The 21,600-nt window shown below is 53.3% G+C and overlaps 1 protein-coding gene across 1 annotated transcript in view; it reads left to right on the forward strand.

The window, feature by feature from the left end:
* Positions 1-1,378, forward strand: part of LOC100472806 (protoheme IX farnesyltransferase, mitochondrial) — a 126,102-nt gene extending 124,724 nt beyond the window's left edge. The window contains exon 7 of the mRNA XM_002927914.4: positions 596-1,378. Within this exon, the coding sequence (XP_002927960.2) occupies positions 596-1,002 (407 nt within the window). The 3' untranslated portion in view covers positions 1,003-1,378. The remainder of the gene's footprint in view (positions 1-595) is intronic.
* The last annotated feature ends 20,222 nt before the right edge of the window (positions 1,379-21,600 follow it).

Genomic DNA, 21,600 nt, shown 5'->3' on the forward strand with positions numbered 1-21,600 from the left:
ACCTCCTGCCCCACGGTGCAGGCTCTATGGAACAGGCCAGACCCCTGCCCTGGAAACCTGGCAGCCCACCGTGACAGTCAGGATGCAGACAAGAGCCAGGACGCTCAGCGTGGGCCAGGAACTACCTTCAGTACTGTCCTTGGGAGCAGGGAGTTGCCAGCCACCCCGGGGACCTTGTCCAGGAGGCCAGGCCGGCTTGGGACTTGGGTGGCCCTCCGCCTCCCTCCAAGCGCCCCCGCCAGTAGAGCCGAAGCCCTCACACTGAGGTCCCCCCGGCAGGTGCAGGGGTTTCCGTGGTGGTTACGATGCGGTGGGCACTGCGTGGACGGGAGCCACGGGTGCTCCGTGACCTGGGGGGAGGAGGGTAGTGAGAAAGCTGGGGAGTCTTGGAGAGTGTGCACTAGCCCCTCGCCCAGGCTTGTCTCACTGCCAGGCTGACCTGGACAGGCAGAGGCGAGAACAGAGGCTGGCAGGGGATCTGAGAGCCGCGTGCATTGCGGAGGGAGCACCTCGGGCGCCGGGAAACGATGCTTTTGCGCACCTCTGACCGCAGCCTCTCTCTGCTTTCCCCCTTGTCTCCCCAACGTGCATACAGGAGCCTTCCTCCTGGGAGGGATCCTCTACTCGTGGCAGTTCCCCCATTTCAACGCCCTGAGCTGGGGCCTCCGCGAGGACTACTCCCGCGGCGGCTACTGCATGATGTCGGTCACGCACCCGGCCCTGTGCCGCCGCGTCGCCCTGCGCCACTGCCTGGCCTTGATCGGACTGTCGGCGGCGGCGCCCGCCCTGCACGTCACCACGTGGACCTTCCCCGTCATCTCCCTGCCCATCAACCTGTACATTTCCTACCTCGGCTTCCGGTTCTACCGTGACGCGGACCGGAAGAGCTCCCGGAAGCTCTTCTTCTGCAGCCTGTGGCACCTGCCGTTGCTCCTGTTGTTAATGCTCACGTGCAAGCGGCCCCCGGGGGCGAGCGGTGCGGGGGGCGAGCCTCGGAGCTGAAGCCCGGGGGCGCGTGGGAGAGAAGCAGAAACACGTGCTGGGACACGCGCATTTCTCTTCCCCCTTGGCGGTCAGACAAGAATATTTTGGTAACTCTGGAGCTCCAGAAGGGAAATTGCTGGGTTTTAGTACAAGATCGTGAAATGATTTGGTGCTCAGTGATCACCCCACTATTTTTTTTTAAATGATAACGTCCCAAATGCTCCCCAAATAATAGGTTGGCTCAGGTGATGAACAAAGAGCATCTTCTCTGGAAGGGTCTTTATCTGTTTCTTCCTCCAGCACCGCTGTTGTTTTTTTTTCTCCTCCTGTGGATGTACAAGTGCACCTCTTCCTTTTACACACACACACACACACACACACACACACACACACACACTCTCCCCACCTGGCCAGCCGAGGTGGCCAGATGCAGGGAGCACCGGGACTGTGTCCGTGGTCCTGTGTCCTCAGGTCCCTGGAGGGCCACGTCGGAGGCTGTGCGCACTGCTGGCCCTCCTGCGAATGAACCAGGGGCCCCGGCTCCAGCTTTCTCACATATATTCTCAACCGCATATTCGCCCAGACAATAATACAATACCAAGGATGCGCTGCCGCCCGACTTTCCAAGGGAGAATTCCAAACGGTTGCCTAGGGGATCTCGGACAGGACTGCCAGCCCCCGGCCCACCCCCCTTATGGGCCCGCATTTCAACGACTCCAAGGAATCAAAGGCATCTTTATATTTCGCTCGAAATACAGGGGGCGCCTGAAGCATTTCATTCTGGAAGGGTGGCGCTAGACTTCATACCAGCAGTCCGTCTGCCTCTGACCTGTTACTGTCCCCCTTCGGCCACTGCGGCCATCCGAGCAGGGAAATCCAAAAAAAGGTGAGCTGGCCTAGCCAGCCACATAGCTCACATTCTTGCCCCTTAAGTAAAAAACATATTTCCCTCCAGGTACCTTCTGAATTCAGAAATTAGCCCCCATACATCCAATGGCCGTAAGAGCCAGAGGCTTGGGCTGGATTCCTGGTGGGGATGCGTCCGGTTCCGGGAGTTGTGTGAGTTAACCTGTGTCCAGGTGTGGCCTCAGTCACCTGTGGTTCCTTCCATCCGTCCTTCACGAACACCACTAGTCTGCTGTCGAACCCCACTTGCCGAAAGGTCTTGATGCTGAACAGGATGTTTGCATGACTCCGTCTCCTGGGGGCACCCCTGTCCTGGAAGAATTCATTTCGGGGAGTTTAAGCAACATTCAGACGGTCCCTGCAATGTGCCTGTTCTCAGAAATTTCTAAAGCGACTGCAGACACCGTCTGACCCCTGTTTCTACTTATCTGCAATATTACCTCTTGGCTGTATCCAGGTTCTTTACTGTGGGGAACGTGGCATAGGAAGAACGTCTGCAAAGAACATCGACACCTTGTTGCAGCCTTCAAATTTGTAAAATGCCTCGTTTCTCTTTTCCTGCCGCAATAAACCGGTATGTGAGAACAAAGCATGTGTGAGGTCCTTTCTTTAATCACCTCGTATGGAGTTTGCACTGGTCCTGACAGACTTGCTAACACTTGACTCACTTTTACGAGCTAGCAGACGATTAGAACGCCATCAGTATTTCGGTGTCAAGGTGTATAAGTGAACACACTGGATTTTTTTTTTTTTTAAGATTCATCTATTATAGCGGGAGAGAGAGAGAGAGGAGGAGGGGCAGAGGGAGAGAGAGAATCCCAAGCAGACTCCCCGCCCAGCGTGGAGCCCGACTCAGGGTTCGATCTCAAGACCCTGAGATCATGACCTGAGCCGAAATCAAGACTCAGATGCTTAACTGACTGAGCCACCCAGGCGCCCCCGCACTTGATTTTTAATATTTGTACACGCCAAAGAATAATAAGCATAATTATTAAGCATAATGATTATTAAGGAGAAGAGCCATGACCCATCCACCCTCACCCTCCCTTCAGTTTGGAATCCCCCAGTCTCTCCCTTCTTCCTTCAAAACCACCACAGAAATCATCCTCAGGGCCTTCTAGGCCTGTCGTTCTCCTGCTATGAAAATACCAATGGCTTGGGTACCATCCATGCCAGGCAAATGAATTCCAGTTTGTCAACACTCAGACCCGTTTTCTCTCCGGGGATCTTCGATGTNCCCCCCCCCCACCTCCCCAAACCCCTGTCCTGTAGGTCCCGGTGTTGAACGTGGATTTCAAGCTCCGGGGACCACCCCCCGCTCCCAGCTACCCCCCAGGCCTCAGGATGTTTCTCGCTCACCCAAGGTCCTGGGGCACCTCGTTTCTTCACACCTGACCTTGACCACCTTTCCTAAGGATTCCGTGCTCATCAGCAGTACCCAGGTGGGTGAAGTCGGTTGTTTAATGGGGTATCTTTGGAAAGTCTTGGCCTACACGACCACTCCCTTGGGCACACGCACGCAGTATGTCTCCTGGGATCTGAAGTTAAAAATTTTACAAATCTCTGTTTGCTTCCTCCTGTACTTCCCAAGCCTACCCTTCGCAAGTGCAGGACCCTTCTCCCTGGGGAACACCTCCCACCCCGCTCCTGAATTAGTGGTCGGGAGCGAAGCCTGGGATATGCTCTCTGGACTAATCAGTTTTCATCCGGGTCCTTCAAGGCCACTCAGCTGTAAGCGCCAGACTAGACCCCAGGGCCCCGAGGGGGTAGGGGCTGCTCGTTCCGGAGGAAGGGGTTGAGATACGAAACGGTTCCACCGGGAGACCGGTTATTCCAGAACAGAGCAAATGAATGAAAGGGGAAAAGGACACATCTGGCCACTTCATCATTAGCTTTTTAAAAAGATGCTTCTTAGGGGCGCCTGGGTGGCACAGCGGTTAAGCGTCTGCCTTCGGCTCAGGGCGTGATCCCGGCGTTATGGGATCGAGCCCCACATCAGGCTCCTCCGCTATGAGCCTGCTTCTTCCTCTCCCACTCCCCCTGCTTGTGTTCCCTCTCTCGCTGGCCGTCTCTATCTCTGTCAAATAAATAAATAAAATCTTTTTAAAAAAAATGCTTCTTAGCATAATATTCCCTCTGACCCTGGGGAAACTGTACCAGCCTCCTTTTCTTTCAGGAAAGCCACCGTATCAGTTATAAGGATAAAACCACATTTCACCAAAGGCTCGTCTCTGGAAGCCTACAGCTGCCTGGGGAATGCTTTGCCTGCTCCCAGGACCCATTTTTGTCTTTTCAAAGACAAAAAGGGGCTCCATAGAGACACCTGTCGACATACATGGGCTGGGAGCACCCCATTCGCCAGTTCTGGAAGAGAAAAGCAAAACTGCCGAGAGCCGTGCTTTGCCCTGAATCTCCCTCCGCTTGTTCACCCTGGTTTCTCCCCACCCCGCCGTCATCCTTCCCTCCTATCTGCTGTGCTAGGAAAACAGCGGTGACCCAGCACTTCTCTGCCAGGCAGCCGTGCTGGGAGCAGAGCAAAGCTGTTCCTACTCGCTGCCCCTGGTGTGACAGGAGGCTCACTCCTCTGTGTCTGCTAGAGCCAGGGTCCCTGACACCCACCTCTCCCCTACTCCCCGCCCCGCCCCAGGTAATAGGATATTGTAACTGACCGCAGGAGGGTCCCGTCTAAGGACATGCTCATGTTCCAAGACAGCAGCTAGTTTGACTTGAGTGGAAATGGGGATGTTGCTTTGGTTCTTTGGAATTAGAGGCCCGTGAGGGATGACCCCCAAGGCTCTGTTTCTGCCGGGGGCACATTCTCTCCCTCTGGTCGGGTCAGTGGTGTCAAGCAACCCAGCGTCTAAGGCAAGAGGAAGATAAACAGGGTCCAGCCATTGGCGTGGACACTTGGCGGGCTGTTTTGGGACCTTTCCCATCAGCTGTCACACTGTAGGTACGTTTCTATCTACTAATTTTCCTAGACTGGAAGTGAGTAAGAGCGTGGACTTGCTTAGTCTTTGTTGGAAACTCAAATATGTTAGTTTCCCAGCATCTTTAGGCCACAACTTCCTAAGCAAATAGAAGAGTTAAAGAGATGTTCTGGATCAAAGAGCCTCTGGCCCGCACTTCCTCATTCAGGTTCTGTCCCACGGTCGCTGGGCCCCGCCAGGCACATCACAGAACACCTGAGAGGCCAGGCACCTGGCAGCCTCTGATCTCCCCAAGCCTGCGTTCTGATGGGCCCAGCCTGGGTCACCGCTCACGGTGATCCATCAGGGAGGCCACCGGCCGGAAAATGTCCTCTGACTCTGACCACCACTCCCCTCCCCTGCTGCCCACCAGTTTGGGTCTTCGATGTGTCCCTGGACTTTGCCTGCTCTAACTTGAGACGGCCACCTAGCCAAGCACCATTCCCGCTGCGCCCGTCTCTCTTAGGACTCATCGATATGCAACCTGCATGTTGTATTTACCTGTTTATAGTCCGTTCCCTGCTTCCCCGCCACCCCCATTAGACTAAAACCCCACTGAGGCAGCTCTGTTTCTCACCGCTGTGTCCACTGGCCCCTAGAACCAGGCCTGACACGGCTGGCGCTCGGTCAGGGACAGAAGGAAGGCGTGGGTGGCTTCAGGGGAGCCGTTGGAGGGGGGAGGTGGCCAGACCCGGAGGAGGGACAGCAGTCTCTGCGGGAGTCCTAGACCAGCCCTTGAGGGTGGTGGAGAGGGGTGCCCACCCCGTGGGAATGAATCTGGGGCAGATGCAGCTTTCTGCTCCGGGCAAAGAATCAGCCACGTTGAGCCAAGATGAGTTACTATCATTTCTTGATTTCACTCAGACTTTGTCTTCCGAATTGTGGTCAGTTTTTACCACTTCCTCTATCTTCAGGGCTGTCTTGGCTCAAGTACATAGCAGCAGAGTGTCTGTCCTTAGTCGAGTGGACTTCTTGGCCAATCTCTCTCTCTCTTTGCCTCTCCAGTCCAGCCCCCCCCTTTTTTTTGGCTTTTTCAAATACATTAGCAGAGAACTCAGTGTCTTGCTACCTTCTTCCCCTAAAGTCATTGCTTCGACTCCTTCCCAGCAACTGTGAGGTCAGCTAACACCTGTGGCGTGTGAGAGCCAGCCCACATCCCGGGTTGGCCGAAATGAATGGAACCCACCCAGTTCATACATTGGGGGACCCATCTGAGAAGTGCAGGCCAAGAGAATGGGGCCCCCAAGCGCAGAGAAGGTCAAGAAGGCAGGTTGGCTGGCTTGGGTGGGTGAAAACAGGGTGCCACCAAAAGCCCGTCTCTCCTTGGCGGGGACCCACTCTTAGGGGACAGCTCCTCTCCCTAAGGCCAAGCCCAGTGCAGAGCTGGGGACTGGTGGGAGCAGGGAGGGTAACCCCGCCCCACCCCGAAGATCTCAAGTCGGCAAGGTGACTAGGACAAACAATCCAAGAGGCATCAGCCAGACAAATACAAGCAAGACCTCACCCACCACCCCTTCCCAGCTTCAACAATCAAACACAAGCCAAAATGAGAGGCACCTTCCCCCCAGAGGGGGTGGGTTAACTCAAGCTATTCAGTCTCTTATCAGCTGAGCAAATATCCCAGGGCGCTATGCTGCTTTGCCCCAGGCCTTAGGTGGGATAAGGAGAGGAACCCAGATCTGTCCCTGACACCCCCCCAATTCACTCTGGAGATTCGGGGGGAGGGAGGACCACAGCGGCGGCATGGGAGTCACAGGGGGCACCCCAAGTTTCTGACCCAGAGCTCTTGAATGGTCTTCACCATCTCCGGGCCCCACCGCCTTGCCGTGGGGGGTTTGCTCAGCCCCTCCTGGGCCTTCTCCACACCTACTGCTCCAGGATCCTGGTTCCTGGGTCTCTCAGTTGCATGCTTTGACCCTCTCCTCTGGGCTCTACACCCATCTCACGGCCGTCTGCCTGTGGGTCCTCACCCTCTACTCAGGATATCTGAGCCAAAGTGAGCCTATAGCTCTCCATGCCCCACTCACACCTTCTTGTTCTTATGGGGCTCGCTGGCGCCCAGGCATCATCTCAGTTGGGCTTCTGCGCTCAGGGAAGAGTTCAGTGTCAGCCACTGGCCATCAGGCTGAATGTGGCAGTGGAGGGGAGCTGGGGGGCGAAGTCATTCCCGGCACAGACCAGGGTGAGCAAGGCCCCGCGGGACGTTTCGTGGAGTGTCTGGAAGTGTCTGGAAGAACAGGCAGCTCTGCGCAGCTGGAGCAAGGGCGCAAGGGATGGATGGGGGGTGAGACTGAAGGCACAGAATCGGCCAACTTCGTATATGCCTCAGGAAGTAGTCTGGCCTTCACCCTAGGGGCAATGGGGAGCCACTGAAGACAGCAGGAAGATAGCAGTCCAGGTTCATGCCTTAGAAAGAAAATTCAGGCCATGGTGTGGAAGGTAGATGGGGAAAACTGGGGAGACTAGCCAAGGATAAAGGGTCTGAACCTGGGCAGACGAGGGAGAGGGGCAAAGGCTGGGTAGAGGGAAACCCACAGGCCTGGTTGGGTGGTCGGCAAAAAGATCCTGGAATATTCCGGGGTCCCAGCTTGGGAGACAAGGTGGTGCCAGTCACTGATGGCCTTGACCACTGGTCTGAGCTCCTGCCGAAGACCCAGACGGCCTCAGCCTGCCCCCACCCTTCCTGCACACACAAGCCTGCCTCCCCCAGGCATGCAGAGCACCGACAGTTTAAGCCTCTGCCTGACGCTCTAGAAAATCTTCTGTCCAGGCTGAGCTGCAGTCACGTGAGATGGCACAGTGTGCTCTAAGAACCCGCTAGCTCTAGAGGACCTGCACTGTCTTTGGGCTGGGACCATGGCCCCAGGCTCCCCTCAGCCAAAGGTTCTGGAACAGAAACTCCTCCCTCCCCCTCCTCCTCTCCACCCTTCTGAGTCTCTCCAGTCTACCCATCAGCATATTCATTTATTTAGGTCCCCCAGGCTGCCACCTGGCACTGGTTCATCTCTAAAATATAGCTGATCCATCCAGAACTAGCCTGAGAGAGAAATCCACAGCTCATCTCCCGGCAGAGCATACCCTCCTCAGTTAACCGTTAACCAACCTTTGTATCGTTTTGGACTCTCAGTTGCAAGTGACAGGAAACTGCCACAGGCCTAATTAAGAGAAGGAATGTGTTGGTTCATGGAGCTGAAAGGTCCAGAAGCAGGCTGGCTTCAGGCATGGCTCCATCCAGGCGGCAGTGTGTTCCCTCTCCTTGCTGTTGGCACAAGTCTTAGCAAGCTCTGTCCCCTTAAGATGGGGGAACCCCTATTATTCGCAAGTATTTGTTGACTACTTAACCTGTGCCAGGTGCTGGGGATGCAGCAGTGAACAAAACAGTCAAATATCCCTGCCCTCATGCCTGAGATAGCTCTAGAAGAAAATGGCGGCCGGTGGGGGCGGGGGGAGACCCAACCTGGTAACTATGGTTACCTCTGGGGTGGGGAACTGGTGGCTGGGAGTCAGCTTCTTATCCAAACCTAGTAAGAAAGGAAGTCTTGGGTGGTTGGGGCACACGCCTGGGTGGCTCAGTCGGTTACGCAAATGCTTTTGGCTCAGATCATGATTCCAGGGCTCAGGATCCAGGCCTGTGTCTGTGTCCTCCAACTCCCTGCTTCTTTCTCTCCCTCTCCTCCTCCCGCTGTGGGATCACTGGCGTGCACGCTCTCTCTCTCAAATAAATAAATAAGATCTTAAAAAAAAAAAAAAGGAAGTCTTGGTATTGAGATGCTGGCCTTAATTGGCCTGATTTAGGGCTTGTGCCCATTCTTGACCCACTCAGCCTGGTTCAAGTCAACCCAAGACCCCATACAGAGGCAGTGATCCCCTTCCATGATGAAGGTTTGGGAAATGTGGTAGGAACCGGGTTAAGGGAGGGGAAGTACCTTCTAGTTTGGTCCTCAGGGAGACTTTGGGGTCAGGGCACTGAAGAAGTGGGCCCATGGCTGGAACCCCAAAAGAGAACCCCCAGGCCTTGGGGAGGGGGTCCCAGCAAAGGCAGGGCCCAGCTGCTGGGCAGACCCACAGACCCTCCCCCCCATCACCACAGCGGCAAGCTGAAGGTTTTGCCCATGATATGGTTGTCCCGACCCTATTACACCTGTGGTCCAGGAGTCACTGTCAAGAAAGACCACACCTATTTGCAGGTGCGGATCAAGGTCAGTTTATCATAAAGCCATTTACCAGATGAAAACCCAGGGCCTCTCCCTACCTGTTCTTTACCCCAAATCAGCCGCACCCCTGGGATTTCCTAGCCAGGCCCCTACTCAGGGGGAGGCAGAGCCTGAAAAGAATAGCCTAATGGGCACCTTTCACCTTTGGGCACTTTCTTCTCTAAATAAGATGTTGCTAGGAAGACACTTCCGCTTTCTTAGGAATTGTTTGGGGCAAAACGCTTCCCAATCCATGAGCCAGAAATGAGGCAGCCAGTCCATTTTTCAGAGGCTGCCCCCCCCCACACTGCAACCCTGGGTATGTGCAGGGAGCAGAGGGAGAGGCCTCTCCCAGCCCGCCAGGGGTCTGTCTGACCGTCCCCCAGCCACCAGCCTGCTGGGCACCCACTCCCCCCCAGACCCTCGGGAAGGGGGAAAACATCTGCCTCGAGCAATGCTCCCACTCGCCCAGGCAGTGGCCCTCTCCCTCAGAATTGTCCCTGCTCCCTCAACTAGAAAGGGACACTTGGCATCCCCCGGGGAAGTATTTTAATGCTAATTTGTTTAGTCAAAAAGAGGAGCCCAAACAGATGTGGGCCATTTGGCGGGGATGTAGTTCATTTGTTAGCAAGTGCAAAAGCCTCCTTGGCAGGATATTAAATATTACCTTGGCTATTCACAAACACTTCATATTTCAAGAAAGGAAGGGAGGCAAAGGCCGCGTCCTATAAATCAGCCTTTCAAAGAGGCAGAAAGAGGCAAACATTTGATAAATCTATGTCATTGGAGCGGGAGATCAAAGGCCCTAACATATGTACTCGTGCACCCAGCATTCCAACAGACAGCCATCCCACACACACCGGCAGCCGCGACTGCTTGGGAAGGAAAGAATTAGCCAGCTCTGATCTGCAATCAGCCGTCCATCAGCCACCGCTGCGTCTCGGCGACAGGTCGAGGGGCTAGGAGGGTGTGGTGGCCGTGTTCTCAGGGCAGGCGACCCGGCGGCAAGGGCCTCCATCCACAGCCTCCGTCGTGAGGATGATGCCATCCGGTCCCTACACCTGCACTAGACGAAGGCCACTTCAAGACCACCGTTATCGGCCACAGACCCGCAGCCCCCAACACGGAAAAAATAAATATACATTGGCCATCGCGGACAGCAGCAAGTCAGGGTGCCGGCCCCGTCTGCGGGTTCCAAGCCAGCCCAGGGCTCTCGGGGTCTCATCACTGTAAGCGTCACTTCCTTCTCCTCCAGCTTTTCTACCACATCCACAGCCCTGTCCCTCTCCTTACTCTTGTGCTCACTTTGCCTTCGACCCAGCTTGTGTTTTCGCGGGGCAGTCATGCTAATCATTTGGAAACACCCACCCCCGCCAAATATCTCTTGAAAGGCCCCAGTGGCCGCATCCGAGAGCTCTTGTTCCGGTGGCTAAAGTGTCCTCTGTCACGTGCTTCTGGGTGACAGCTGATGGACCGTGCGGGGGGAGGACAGGCCATTCCAACTGTCCGTTCCAACGTCAGTAGGATGCTTCAGATTGGCTCAGAATGCAAAGGCAGGCGGCCCGTTGAGCCGGGAATCCACGCAGACCCCGCACGACGGGTGGGTGCTGGGGTGGCCGGGCTTCCTTGCTTCAAACGAAGAGCTGGCATGCCCTCCTCGCCTGGGTCCCATCCGCTGGCTAAGGGGGGGCTGATGGCCACACCTTGGCCCACATCCTGGAGCTCCTGTTCCTTGCATTTCCTTGTGCTCACTTGGCGAGAATGTCAACCTGAGGCTCACGCCTGCATCTGGCCAGCTGACGGTGACTGGAGGAGGATGCCCTCTCCCCCTCCCCCCCCCCGGGTTGGCCTCCGTGCAGTTCATGGTCAAGGCATTCAGCACAGCCCTGATGTGCCTAGGTCCCCTCACTGCCTCTGAGCTGTGCGGCCCACACGTTCTGCCCTGTCCGCCAGCTCCAACCTCCCCCCATTCTCTCTCACCTGATGAACCCACTCCCTGCCTCGCAGAGAAAGGGAGCAATCAAAAGAGAATTTCCACCAACCACGGCTGACTCATCACCCACCTTCCAGCATCTTCTCTGGGGAGTCGGCTCACGGGTGGGCTTCTGGGAGGGGCTGTTCTCTCTAAAGCCAGACCCTCTGTACATGCATTAATCTAATTCCCTCTCCCCTGTTCGAAGACACTGCTCCAGAAAACCTCCCCTCTCCCTCCTGCAACACGGATTCCCTATTCTGGGCGGATCTATTCCACAACCACACAAACGTGCCACATCTCCCATTTAAAAGGAAAACAGAACAAAACAAAAACCCCTTGTGACTCCACTTCCTCTACTGGCTGCCCTCTCGTTCCTTTGCTCCCCTTTGCAGCAAAATTCGAGAGAGCCGTGGGGGAGCCTCTGCTTTCAATTACCTTCCCCCGTGGCCTCTTATACCCACCAGGCTTCCGCCCCACCGCTCTGTTGTAACCGCTGGTGTCACGGTCACCTGTGACCTCCGCGTTGCTAAACCCAATGGGCAATTCTCCGTCCTCACCTGACTTGACCTCTTAGCAGCACTGGGCCCAGCTGCGTGCTTTCTCTTCCTCTTGGCTTCTAGTAGCCCCAAGGCTGCTGGGTTTTCTTCCTGCTTCACTGGAGGCTCGCTGTCAGCCTGGGCTGCTGGTTCTCCTTCTTCAATCTCTGACCCTCTTCTCCTTCCTCCCCTTCCTCACCCCCTTGTGATCCCAGGCAGTCCCATGACTGGGAGCACCAGCCATGCACGGGGGACTCCTGAAGGTGTCTCTGCAGCGTTGACTCTTTGAGCTGATTCCAGTCTTGTCTATCCACCTGCCTGGTAGGCATTTCCATCTAGATGTCTAAAACACACTGCAGACCCAACACCCCCACCAGACTCCTGCTCTCCATCCCCCCCACCGTCTGCCCACCCAGGCCTTCATTCCCCGTTCGCTCCGCCAGAATCTTTACACCCTCCTCCCTTCCTCTCCTCCGCCGTGTCCAATTTCCCTGAAAATCCTGTCCACTGGATCTTCAGGATGGAGCCAGAGTCCAGCCACCTCTCACTGTCGGTCATAGTCATGGTCACTGGCGTCTCTTGGCGGGGGGGATCCAATGGCTCCCTTCCTTCCCTGCCCTGCCGTGGTCTACGTCGTCACCACTGCTGGAGAGATCATTTTAAACCATCTCCGCCATGCACCCTGCGGGGGTTTCTCAGAGTAAATGGCCCACCAGTCCGTACAGGATGAACACCCCGGGACCCTCCTGACCTCACCCCCCATGTGCTCCCCTTGCGGCCTGTACTCCAGCCTCCCTGGCCCCCTTGCCGTCTTCACACAGGCCGGATTCACTTGGGCCTGAGGGTCCTTGCTAGATGGTTCTTCCAGCTGCCACTATCCTTCTCCAGACGACCACAGAACTAACTGGCCACCGTCCCGTCACCGGTCCTCCTGTCCCCCAGAGCGCTCAGGGCGCTCTAACGAATGTGTCCTGGCTTGTCTGTCTCCCTCACCCATTCCTTTCCTCACTGGACAGTACGTGCCTTTGGGCACCATCTTTGTTCAGTTCACCTTGCATCCCAAGTCCCTCAGATGATGCCAGGCCCACCATCGATCCCAAGACCGTGTGACCAAATGAATAATACTGAACGCGTGGGGGATTTTCTGACGAGAAAAATGTTTTCATTGAGTACATTCGTCTTCTGTTACCGCCTGACAAGCTACCACAAACTTGCAGTTAAAACAACACGCCATTTACTGTCTCTGATTTCTGTAGGTCACCAGTCAGGGCACAGGGTGTCTGGGTCCCCTGCTCAGGATCTCGCCTGAGGATCTCACAGGCAGGTCCCCTCAGAGGCTCCACCACAGAAAGGTCACCTTCCAAGTTCCCTCGGGTTGTTGACACAGTTCCCCTCCTGTGGTTATAGGGGTCCCGCCAGTGGGGCAGCTAGAGGCCACCCCCTTCCTCAAATCACTGGCCTTCTCCACAGAACCACTCACAATGTGGAAGCTTCCCTCTTCAAAGCCATCAGTGGAGAACCCCTCAAGAACAGGCATCATGTTATCATGGAGTGATGTCTCGTCCCCTCTGCCACCATCTTTTGCACAGATAACCCACTGTTCCTAAGGGCAGAAGCTAAAAGCTTTGGAGGAAGTACCCACAATGCCCATAGGAACACTCTTCACTGAGATGGAGCTAACAGGGAGTTTGTCAGTAAAAGAAGTTGAAAGAAGAAAAGTTACCTGAAGGACATTTCATGTCAAGCAGATAAGTGTTACAGAGCCCTCGACAGTCTGCAAGGGTCTAACTTCAAGGTAGAAAGTTCCAGATTAGTTGTAGATTATTTAGTGACTGGTAATCAGAAACAATGAATAAAGGACAGCTGATCGCACCTAAATGTGCTTGCTTCAAGGTCATTGGCTTTCATTTGCATTTGCACATTTTTTTAATGTACCACAAATGTCAAAACTTAGCTATCATTTTTTTTCCTTAATAAATTCTCATTGCTCCTGAAGAAGGTCATTGGTACCTGGAGTGGAATATTACAAATAGCGATCCCTACAGTGTGGACTCGATCATCTAAGGCAAAGTGAGCAGGGCTCCTTCGATCTCTGGTTGAGACATTGGAAATCTTTTTTATATTATAGTGTAGTTGTTGGTTAAATGTTGGCTTTGATACCTTGGGAGTCAGCCCACGGGGTTATGCAAGCTAAGAGTTTGGGGCTACTTTCCCAAGACTTGCTGGACAGATGAAAACATATATCTGATACAAAATCTAAAGTTCCTTTCGACTCTGATATTCTTACACATTCTACTTATGCCTATCCTTGAGGAGCTCACGAATACGACGCCATTGAAGGAAATGCCTGTTCCCCCCGCCTTGTGAATTGCCCTCAGCTAGTTCTTTATTCGTAACTAAATATTGCTCCAATCTCATTGTGACTCAGACTTGTAAATAGTCTTAGACAAGATTCAACAAGAACAACAGACCTGGTTGTTAGGTCAAACCCTGACTCTGCTACTCACATACCAGGAAGGGCAACATTGGTTTGCCAAGGGTAGCAGGGACCCGCTACTCAATGGGTACAGTGGTCATTAGGTAGCTACCTTATATCCATTCTACTCTGAGCAATGAGGCTCTTGACCCAACCTCTGCAAGCCCACCTCACCTGCAATGGAATTGGCTTAAGAATGGGCATGTGGCTTGGTCCTGGCCAATAAGACATGAGGAGAGTGGGCGAGGTGGCTTCTGGGAAAGGTCTCCCCTAGTATGTAAGACAAGGGGCCATCCCACCTCCTCTGAGCATGTGGTGCCTGGATGGGATGCCTGCAAATGTTCCGGGGAGTACAGAGCCAGAAAATCTGCAGCAAAGAGGAAGTAGGACCTCCTGTCTTACTGTGATTTGAGAGAATGGACTGCCTATTATTTAAAACGATTTTAATCAGCAGCAGCCAAAAGCATCCTAATTGACGACATGAAGGGGATAATACAGTCCTTCACTATCTCCCTGTAACACATGGCCTGTCCACAGGGGTACCACTGGAAGCCCCAAGAAATGGTTCCAGGAGCTCTGACCCTGGTGCCCCCCCTTTACCAGCCAATATGGATGAGAAGACGGTAAGCACAGATGGGGAGGCAGTCTCCTCCAAACACCGCCTGGGAGAACTGATAGAACACACTGAGCCACTTGGCTGATATTCCCCAAGATCACAGGCCGGTGCTCCCCGTCTGCTGTTTTAACTACTGCCTGTAATCTTGACTTATAAGATGTCAACTAGGATTTTTCACCTAATTGCTTTGGATGTAATGTGGTTACCTCAATGACTGCAATGGCTGAGATGCAGATGGATGGGGCTGGGAGTTTAGCTCAAGAGTTAGGAAGCAGGAATGGATCCCAGCCCCTTGCCCATCTTGGAGGGCCAACCGGTTTTCAGAAACCTTGAGGACATAAACATGGTCAGTAGACGTGGACAGAAATCTTCTTTTCTTTTCTGATGAGATGTGTCTCAGCTGCCGTGGCTGCACTCAGGGCCCTAGAACAGAGTTTCTCATCCTTAGCACTACTGGTGTTTGGGGCCAAATAATTCTTTGCTGTAGGGTTTTAGCAGCACCCCTGGCCTCTGCTCACCAGGGGGCCAGTAACACTACGCAGTCGTGAAAACCAAAAATGTTTCCACACGTTGTTCCAAGTGTCCCCCGGGGGAGGTAATCACCCCCCCACCCCAGCAAGAACATTGTCTTAGAATTACTCTCAAACAGCAAATTATCTTGTTATCTTCACCACCAAGCCATCCACTCACCTTCATTCCGCTAACAACTCCCTGACTTCTCCACGTGCAACTACCCCCTTCTGCCCTCAGCCCATAGGGTTTGGGTGAGGCTGACTGTCCACCAGGTACCACAGGTGACATGTTAGCTGGCCTTCAGTGGGAGCACAGCATCCTCTTGGCCCCAGAGATCTGGTCAGGACTGGTCATGTGGTCTGACTCATGACCAGGTGATTCAAGCGTACGACTTTGACTTGAGCTGTGGGAATTGTACTTTTGAGAAAATACTCCCGCTGTTGCTGGCTGCCATCTTGTCGCCTGAGAGACGGCTTCTGGGGAAGTAGCCACTGCAGAGGAAAACAGAGCAAAGAGAAGGGGAGGGGCTAGTTCCTGACGACATTACCTGAGCCCCTGAATCCAGCAGTGATGGCTGCTCAGTGCCTCCCTTGGACTTTCCACTTCTATGAGCCAATCGGTTTCTTTTGGGACTTAGCCATTTTGTGTTGTTTCCTTGCAGAGAATCTTTACTTCTGTATTTGATAAGTTTTGATCTATCAAAACTATCATTTGCAATCTCTAATTTTGCTTGACCTTCCCAATATCCACAGCCTTTTTCTGCACGAGGACTATAGCTTCCCTGGAAGATTGCACTTTTCTCTTTCCTGCTTTCCCTTCCTTTAGGACCCTCTCAAGGATGCTTAGGGCCTGAAGGACCCTCTCAAGGATGCTTAGGGCCTGAAGGACAAGGATGAGGACAGGAAAAGTCATTCCCTTTAGAGGAATGAGACCCTCCTCCTCTGGGCCTGGAGAGTGGGGTAAAGTGATGGGTAAAGAAACAGATCGTGTAATGATTAATTTTATGTGTCAGTTCAACTGGGCCACCAGGTGTCCAGATATCCGACTGAACATTATTCTGGGCGGGTCTATGAGGGCCTTTCTAGATGAGATTAGCATTTGAATCCATAGGCTGAGTAAAGCAGATTAGCCTCCCCAGTGTGGGTGGGGCTCACGCAATCTGTGGAAGGCCTGAGTAGGACAGAAAGGTGGATGGAGTGAGCGTTCGCTCCCTCTGCCTGATTGTCTTGGAGCAGGGACATTGGTCTTCTGCCTTCAGACTCAGACTCGGACTAGAACCTTCATCATCTGCTCTCTCACTTCTCAGGCCTTTGGACTCAGACTGGACCCATTTCATTGACTCTCCTAGGTCATTAGCTTGCCCGTCTGGGACTACAAAGCTTAAGACTAATTAGTCTCCATAACTGCATGAGCCAATCCCCTATAATCAATCATCCAATCAACCTATCAGTCAGTCAGTCGATCAATCCTACTAATTCTGTTTCTCTGCAGAGCCCAGACTAATCAGATAGGTTTTGGCCGAACCAAGGTGCAAGGAGAAAATCAATGCCTTGCTCTGAAATCAAGCTCTCTCTCCCTTGCTTGTTTACACTTCCCGGACGTGGACGAGGCCACCCTGGTAATTAACCTTTGCCGCTTCACTGAGTGGGGATCCCAGCATCTTAGAAAGTTCCAGTGAAACAAGTTGGGAATGTGGACACAAGGCTCCAAGGAATTTTGCGGAAGACTTTATGTAATCGGGAATGACGTGGTAACTTCTGGGTTTGCTTTTGGGGGCGTCTTTTATATCTTTATATCTTACCTACATGGGACAGAAGTTGCCTAAGCTGAAAGATGAAACATACACGTATATGTATACATACATTTTATAGACTCCTCCCCAAAACAGCATCCTTATTTGTGCATTACGGGCAGCTAACATAAGACTTACAAAGACTGATGGTTACTCGGTATCCCTGCAGTGGTTTCCTATGTCTAGAGCGCTAAGATTAACATACTTTGAGACTCCCCTAAGAGATAAGACCCCCGCCGCCTAGAAAATGAACCCACGCCTACAAAATTTTGTAATTTCAGAGGCTCCGTGGATTCCCCCAAAGAAATCAGGCCGTGGGGAGTAATCAGGCTGTCTCTAGTATTGGGGAGGTGGTTTCTTTCTTTTTTTTTTTTTTTTTAGTATATGTTTTTAAGATTTTATTTATCTATTAGTGAGAGAAAGCAAGAGTGGGGGGAGGAGCAGAAGAGAGGGAAAAGAGGGCTCCCCACTGAGCAAAGAGCCTGATGGGGGATTCGATCCCCAAACCCTGGGATCATGACTCGAGTTAAAGGCAGACCCTTAACCCACTGAGCCTCCCAGGCGCCCCGGGGAGGTGGTTTCTTAATAGATTGTTGCCCTGCTCTTTTTAAGTGCCTATTTTATCTCAAAAGCTTTGGAGAGCACGTCCATTTGCATCGTCCACATACGATGGGAATATCACACCTTGAGGAGTCGGGCAGATCCAAATCTGAATTATGGTCTGCCACTCCGCGGTGTCACTGCGGACACGCGTCACCACCTCTGCGAGCCCCGAGCCTGTCTCCCCCTCTGTGAGATGGAACAATCCCTCGCCATTTCAGAAGTCAGGGCAAACAACTGCAGTAAATAATTCATAGCCTTTGCTCTGTGCTGTGCGGCGTCACTGAACTTTTCGTTTGACTTACAATTTTGCTGAACGGCCCGATTGCCTTGGCCTCGTGTCGACGCAGCCAGCTGCTTCGCCGTGGAACGAGACAGAAAACAAAATCATAATGCCTGCAATGTAGGGTGTGGGCGTGTGTGTGAGCTTGCGTGTCAGTATCTGGCTGGGTTTCCTGGTTCGCTTTATGCACTCATCCTAGGCATCTGGGTGCTTTTCTGTTTCCATGTATGTGCTGTGTAGACCCACCCCTCCATACACACACACACACACACACACACACACAAACACACAGACGCACGTACACGATTGATCCCCCCTTCCCTTCCCTCTACACACACCCCACTAAATTCTCTTGGCTCCTCCTCCATGCGGACCTCATCAGCCCTCACTCCCTCTCCACATGTCCTAGTTTCCTAGGGCTCCTGTAGCCAATTCCCACCACACTAGGGGCTTAAGACAACAGAGATTTGTCCTCCCAGTTCTGGAGGTCGGAAACATGAACTCAGTGTCGCCGGGCTGAAATCACGATGTCCATAGGAGTGTGCTCCCTTGGGAGAGTCTGGGGACGAGTCCCTCCTTGCTTCTCCCGGCGTCCGGTGGCCATCAGCTTCCCTTGGTTTATGGTTTATGGCCATATCACTATCTCCTTTGTCACATCGTCTTCGTGTGTGTGTGTGTGTGTGTGTGTGTGTGTGTGTGTGTGAGCGAATTCTCTCCACCTGTCTCATATAAGGACTTGCCTCCTTAGGACTCACCTGGCTCAACCAGGATAACTGTCCCCTCGATCTCCCGGCTGAACCCACACCTGCCCCCACCACCCAGCCACTTGCTGCCATCGTCACCTGAACTTGAAGCCACTCCTCTGTCCAAGGCTTGCCAAAGAATCACTGCCCACAGTCCCTTCTCACCAGCACTCAGCTCCACCTCTGGGATCATCTCTACCCTGTATTTATCCTTCCATTTCTCCTCACATCCCAGCCAGTAATCCTCATTGACAACAACATCCATTTTTAATGAGCCAGGAGTTGCCTTTGATCTCTTGGCTCACGGCCTCCCGGCCTCACTTGACTTCCAGCCCCACTTCCCATCTGCCACCCACGAGGGGGCCGCGTCCTCACCGCCTGGCGTTCCCCGCACATGGGTCCCAACAGCAGTTCTGTTGGACACGAATTTCGTTCACCCCAAATTTCCTCAACTGTCCTCTTTCTCTTCTGTGCATTTCTTAAGGCTGCCACTGTGAAAATCACCGCAGACTTTGTGCCTCAAAGCAACCAGGTTTACTCCCTCCCGGCCCCAGAGGGAGGAGGTTTGAAATCAAGGCGTGGGCAAGGCCTCCTTCCGCCTGGAGCCTCCAGGGAGAGGCCTCCCTGCCTCCTCCAGCTTCTGGTGGCTTTAGGCCTTCCTTGGTTTGTGGCCCCTTCACTCCAAGCTCTGCCCAGATCTATGCACATCCTTGTCCTCTGTGTCTCCTCCCCGCCTTCTAGGACGATGTTCCTCGTTGGGAGTTAGGGCCCCTCCGCAACCCAGAATGACCTCATCTTTACTCTGTAGAGACCCCTTTTCCAAAGAAAGCTCTCTTCCAAATCAAGGGCTGGGTGGAGAAATCTTTTGTGAGACCGCCATTCAAACCACCTCACCTCTCCAGTTTCTAATTGGAAAACCAGGCCACACTGGAGGGCCCGGGCCCTGGCTTCCTGCAGTCCGCAAGGGGACAGATGCTGAGATGTGCAGGTGTGAGGAAATAGCTCCCAGATGATGAACTTTGACCCGTGGGAAATAAGAGGCAGAGAGCAGATGGATAAAGCCCACCCCACCGCCGTGGCCCCCCACCATGCTTCTGGAGAAGGCTCGTGTGCCCGTGAGCAAGCCTGCCACCAGCCTGCCCAGACTCTTCTAGAAGTAAATGCCCCCAAGTACCACCTGTCCTCTCCCCATGCCTCCACTCAGGTCCCGTCGCCGCCCACCTGCACCTCTGTGGGATTGTGCCTCTTACATACGTTGTTAGCACCTCACTCCCTCACTCCCTGCATCCAGCTTTGTTTTCCAGAACAATCGAACTATGACTCTGGCCAGCTATGCTCCGAGTTTCTGTTGAGCGGGAAAGTAGCCGCGGTCACCTCTTGAGATATGTTGCTTGCTGTTTGGATGACCTTGCTCGTCGCACAGACCACGGCTGATGCGCTCAGATACCTGTGGGCTGCCCCAAGTCCTGCGATGGGGACTTGGCACGCAGGGGGTCCGGGATGACAGCTCTGCCCAGTGGGGACAGTGCGCAACCAGAACATCTGGGATTCCTGTGCAGAGCTGTGTGACGGAGGAGCTCCCAGGTAGGGAGAGGGGCAGGTGCAGAGACAGACAGGACAGTGGTGTGACGGCAGAGATGACCAAAGAAGACAGAGCATGGCAGGTGCACTCCTGGGGGGTGGCAGGGACAGAGTGACAGTTTTCTGGAGGCCTGATTGGGCAACTGGGCTTCAGTCTTGAGAGGCAGCGGGTGGCCAGGAAGGACACTTCTTGTCCTGCGCCCCGATGCCCTTGGGGTCCTAACACCAAACTCCTGTCCCCTGAGCCAGTGACGGCACCCTGACCCCTTGCAGCCTAAGGGAGCTCAAGGAGCACACCCCGCTTGGCCCTTAACCTCCCTGAAGCCCCTGCTAAACGTCATCACCAGGCGTTTTTCATCATTGCGCCATTACGCCGGTCCCCAGATGAGCCACTGTCATTTTACCCACCTTGCCACTGTGTGCACGCCACCAACACTGCCATCCCAGGCTCTCCTGTCCTCTCAGCCTCTCTCTGCGTTGTTCCTTCATAGACCCGTAGATACTTCTTCCTTCCACTCTTTGTCTCATTATAGTGAGACATTTCCTTATGGTTAAAATGACGCCAAACTTATCATGTGTGCCATTTTTAAGTGTATAGTTAGGGGTAGATTCACAATGTTGTGTAACCATCGCCACTATCTGTCTCTCAAAACATTTCCAGAACAGAAATGACCATGAAACGTGAACTCCCCATTCCTCCCTACCCCCCAGCCCCTGCGAACCTTCATTCTACTTTCTGTCCGGATGAATTTGTGTTCTTCTAACTTCCCCGGAGATGTGACTCGTGCAATATGTGTCTTTTTGTGTCTGGCTTATTCCACTTGACATGATGCTTTCAAGGTTCGTCCATGATGTAGCAGGTGTCAGACCTGCATTCCCTTTTAGGACTGAGTCATATTCCTTTGGTGTATACACCCCATTTATTTATCGCCATCTGTTGATAGACTCTTGGGCTGTTCCTACGTTTTGGTGATCGTATAAATAATGAGTATACAAGGATCTGTTCAAGGCCCCGTTTTCCAATGGGGGGCATATATGTCTAGGATTGGAATTACTGAATCGTACGGTAATTCTGTGTTCGATGTCGTGAGGAACTGCCAAAATGTTCTCGCAAGCATCTGAGCTGTTTGATGGTCTCACCAGCCATGCATGAGGGTCCCGGTTTCTCCACATCCTCCCCAACTCTTGTTCCTCGCCATTTTGTTTTTTGTTTTGAAATAACCATCATAATGTGTGCAAAGCAGGGTCTCATTTTGGTTGTGATGGGCCTTTCCTCAGTGACTAATGATTCTGAGCATCTTTACATGTGCTTATCGGCCACTGGTACACCTTCTTTGGAGGAATGTCTATTCAAGACATTGACCGTTTTCGAAGCGGGCTGTTTGCATTTTTGTGCTTGAGTTTTAGAAGTTCTTTCTATATTCTGAATATCA

The sequence above is a fragment of the Ailuropoda melanoleuca genome, chromosome 17 (assembly GCF_002007445.2).
Source record: "Ailuropoda melanoleuca isolate Jingjing chromosome 17, ASM200744v2, whole genome shotgun sequence".
Lineage (NCBI taxonomy): Eukaryota > Metazoa > Chordata > Mammalia > Carnivora > Ursidae > Ailuropoda > Ailuropoda melanoleuca.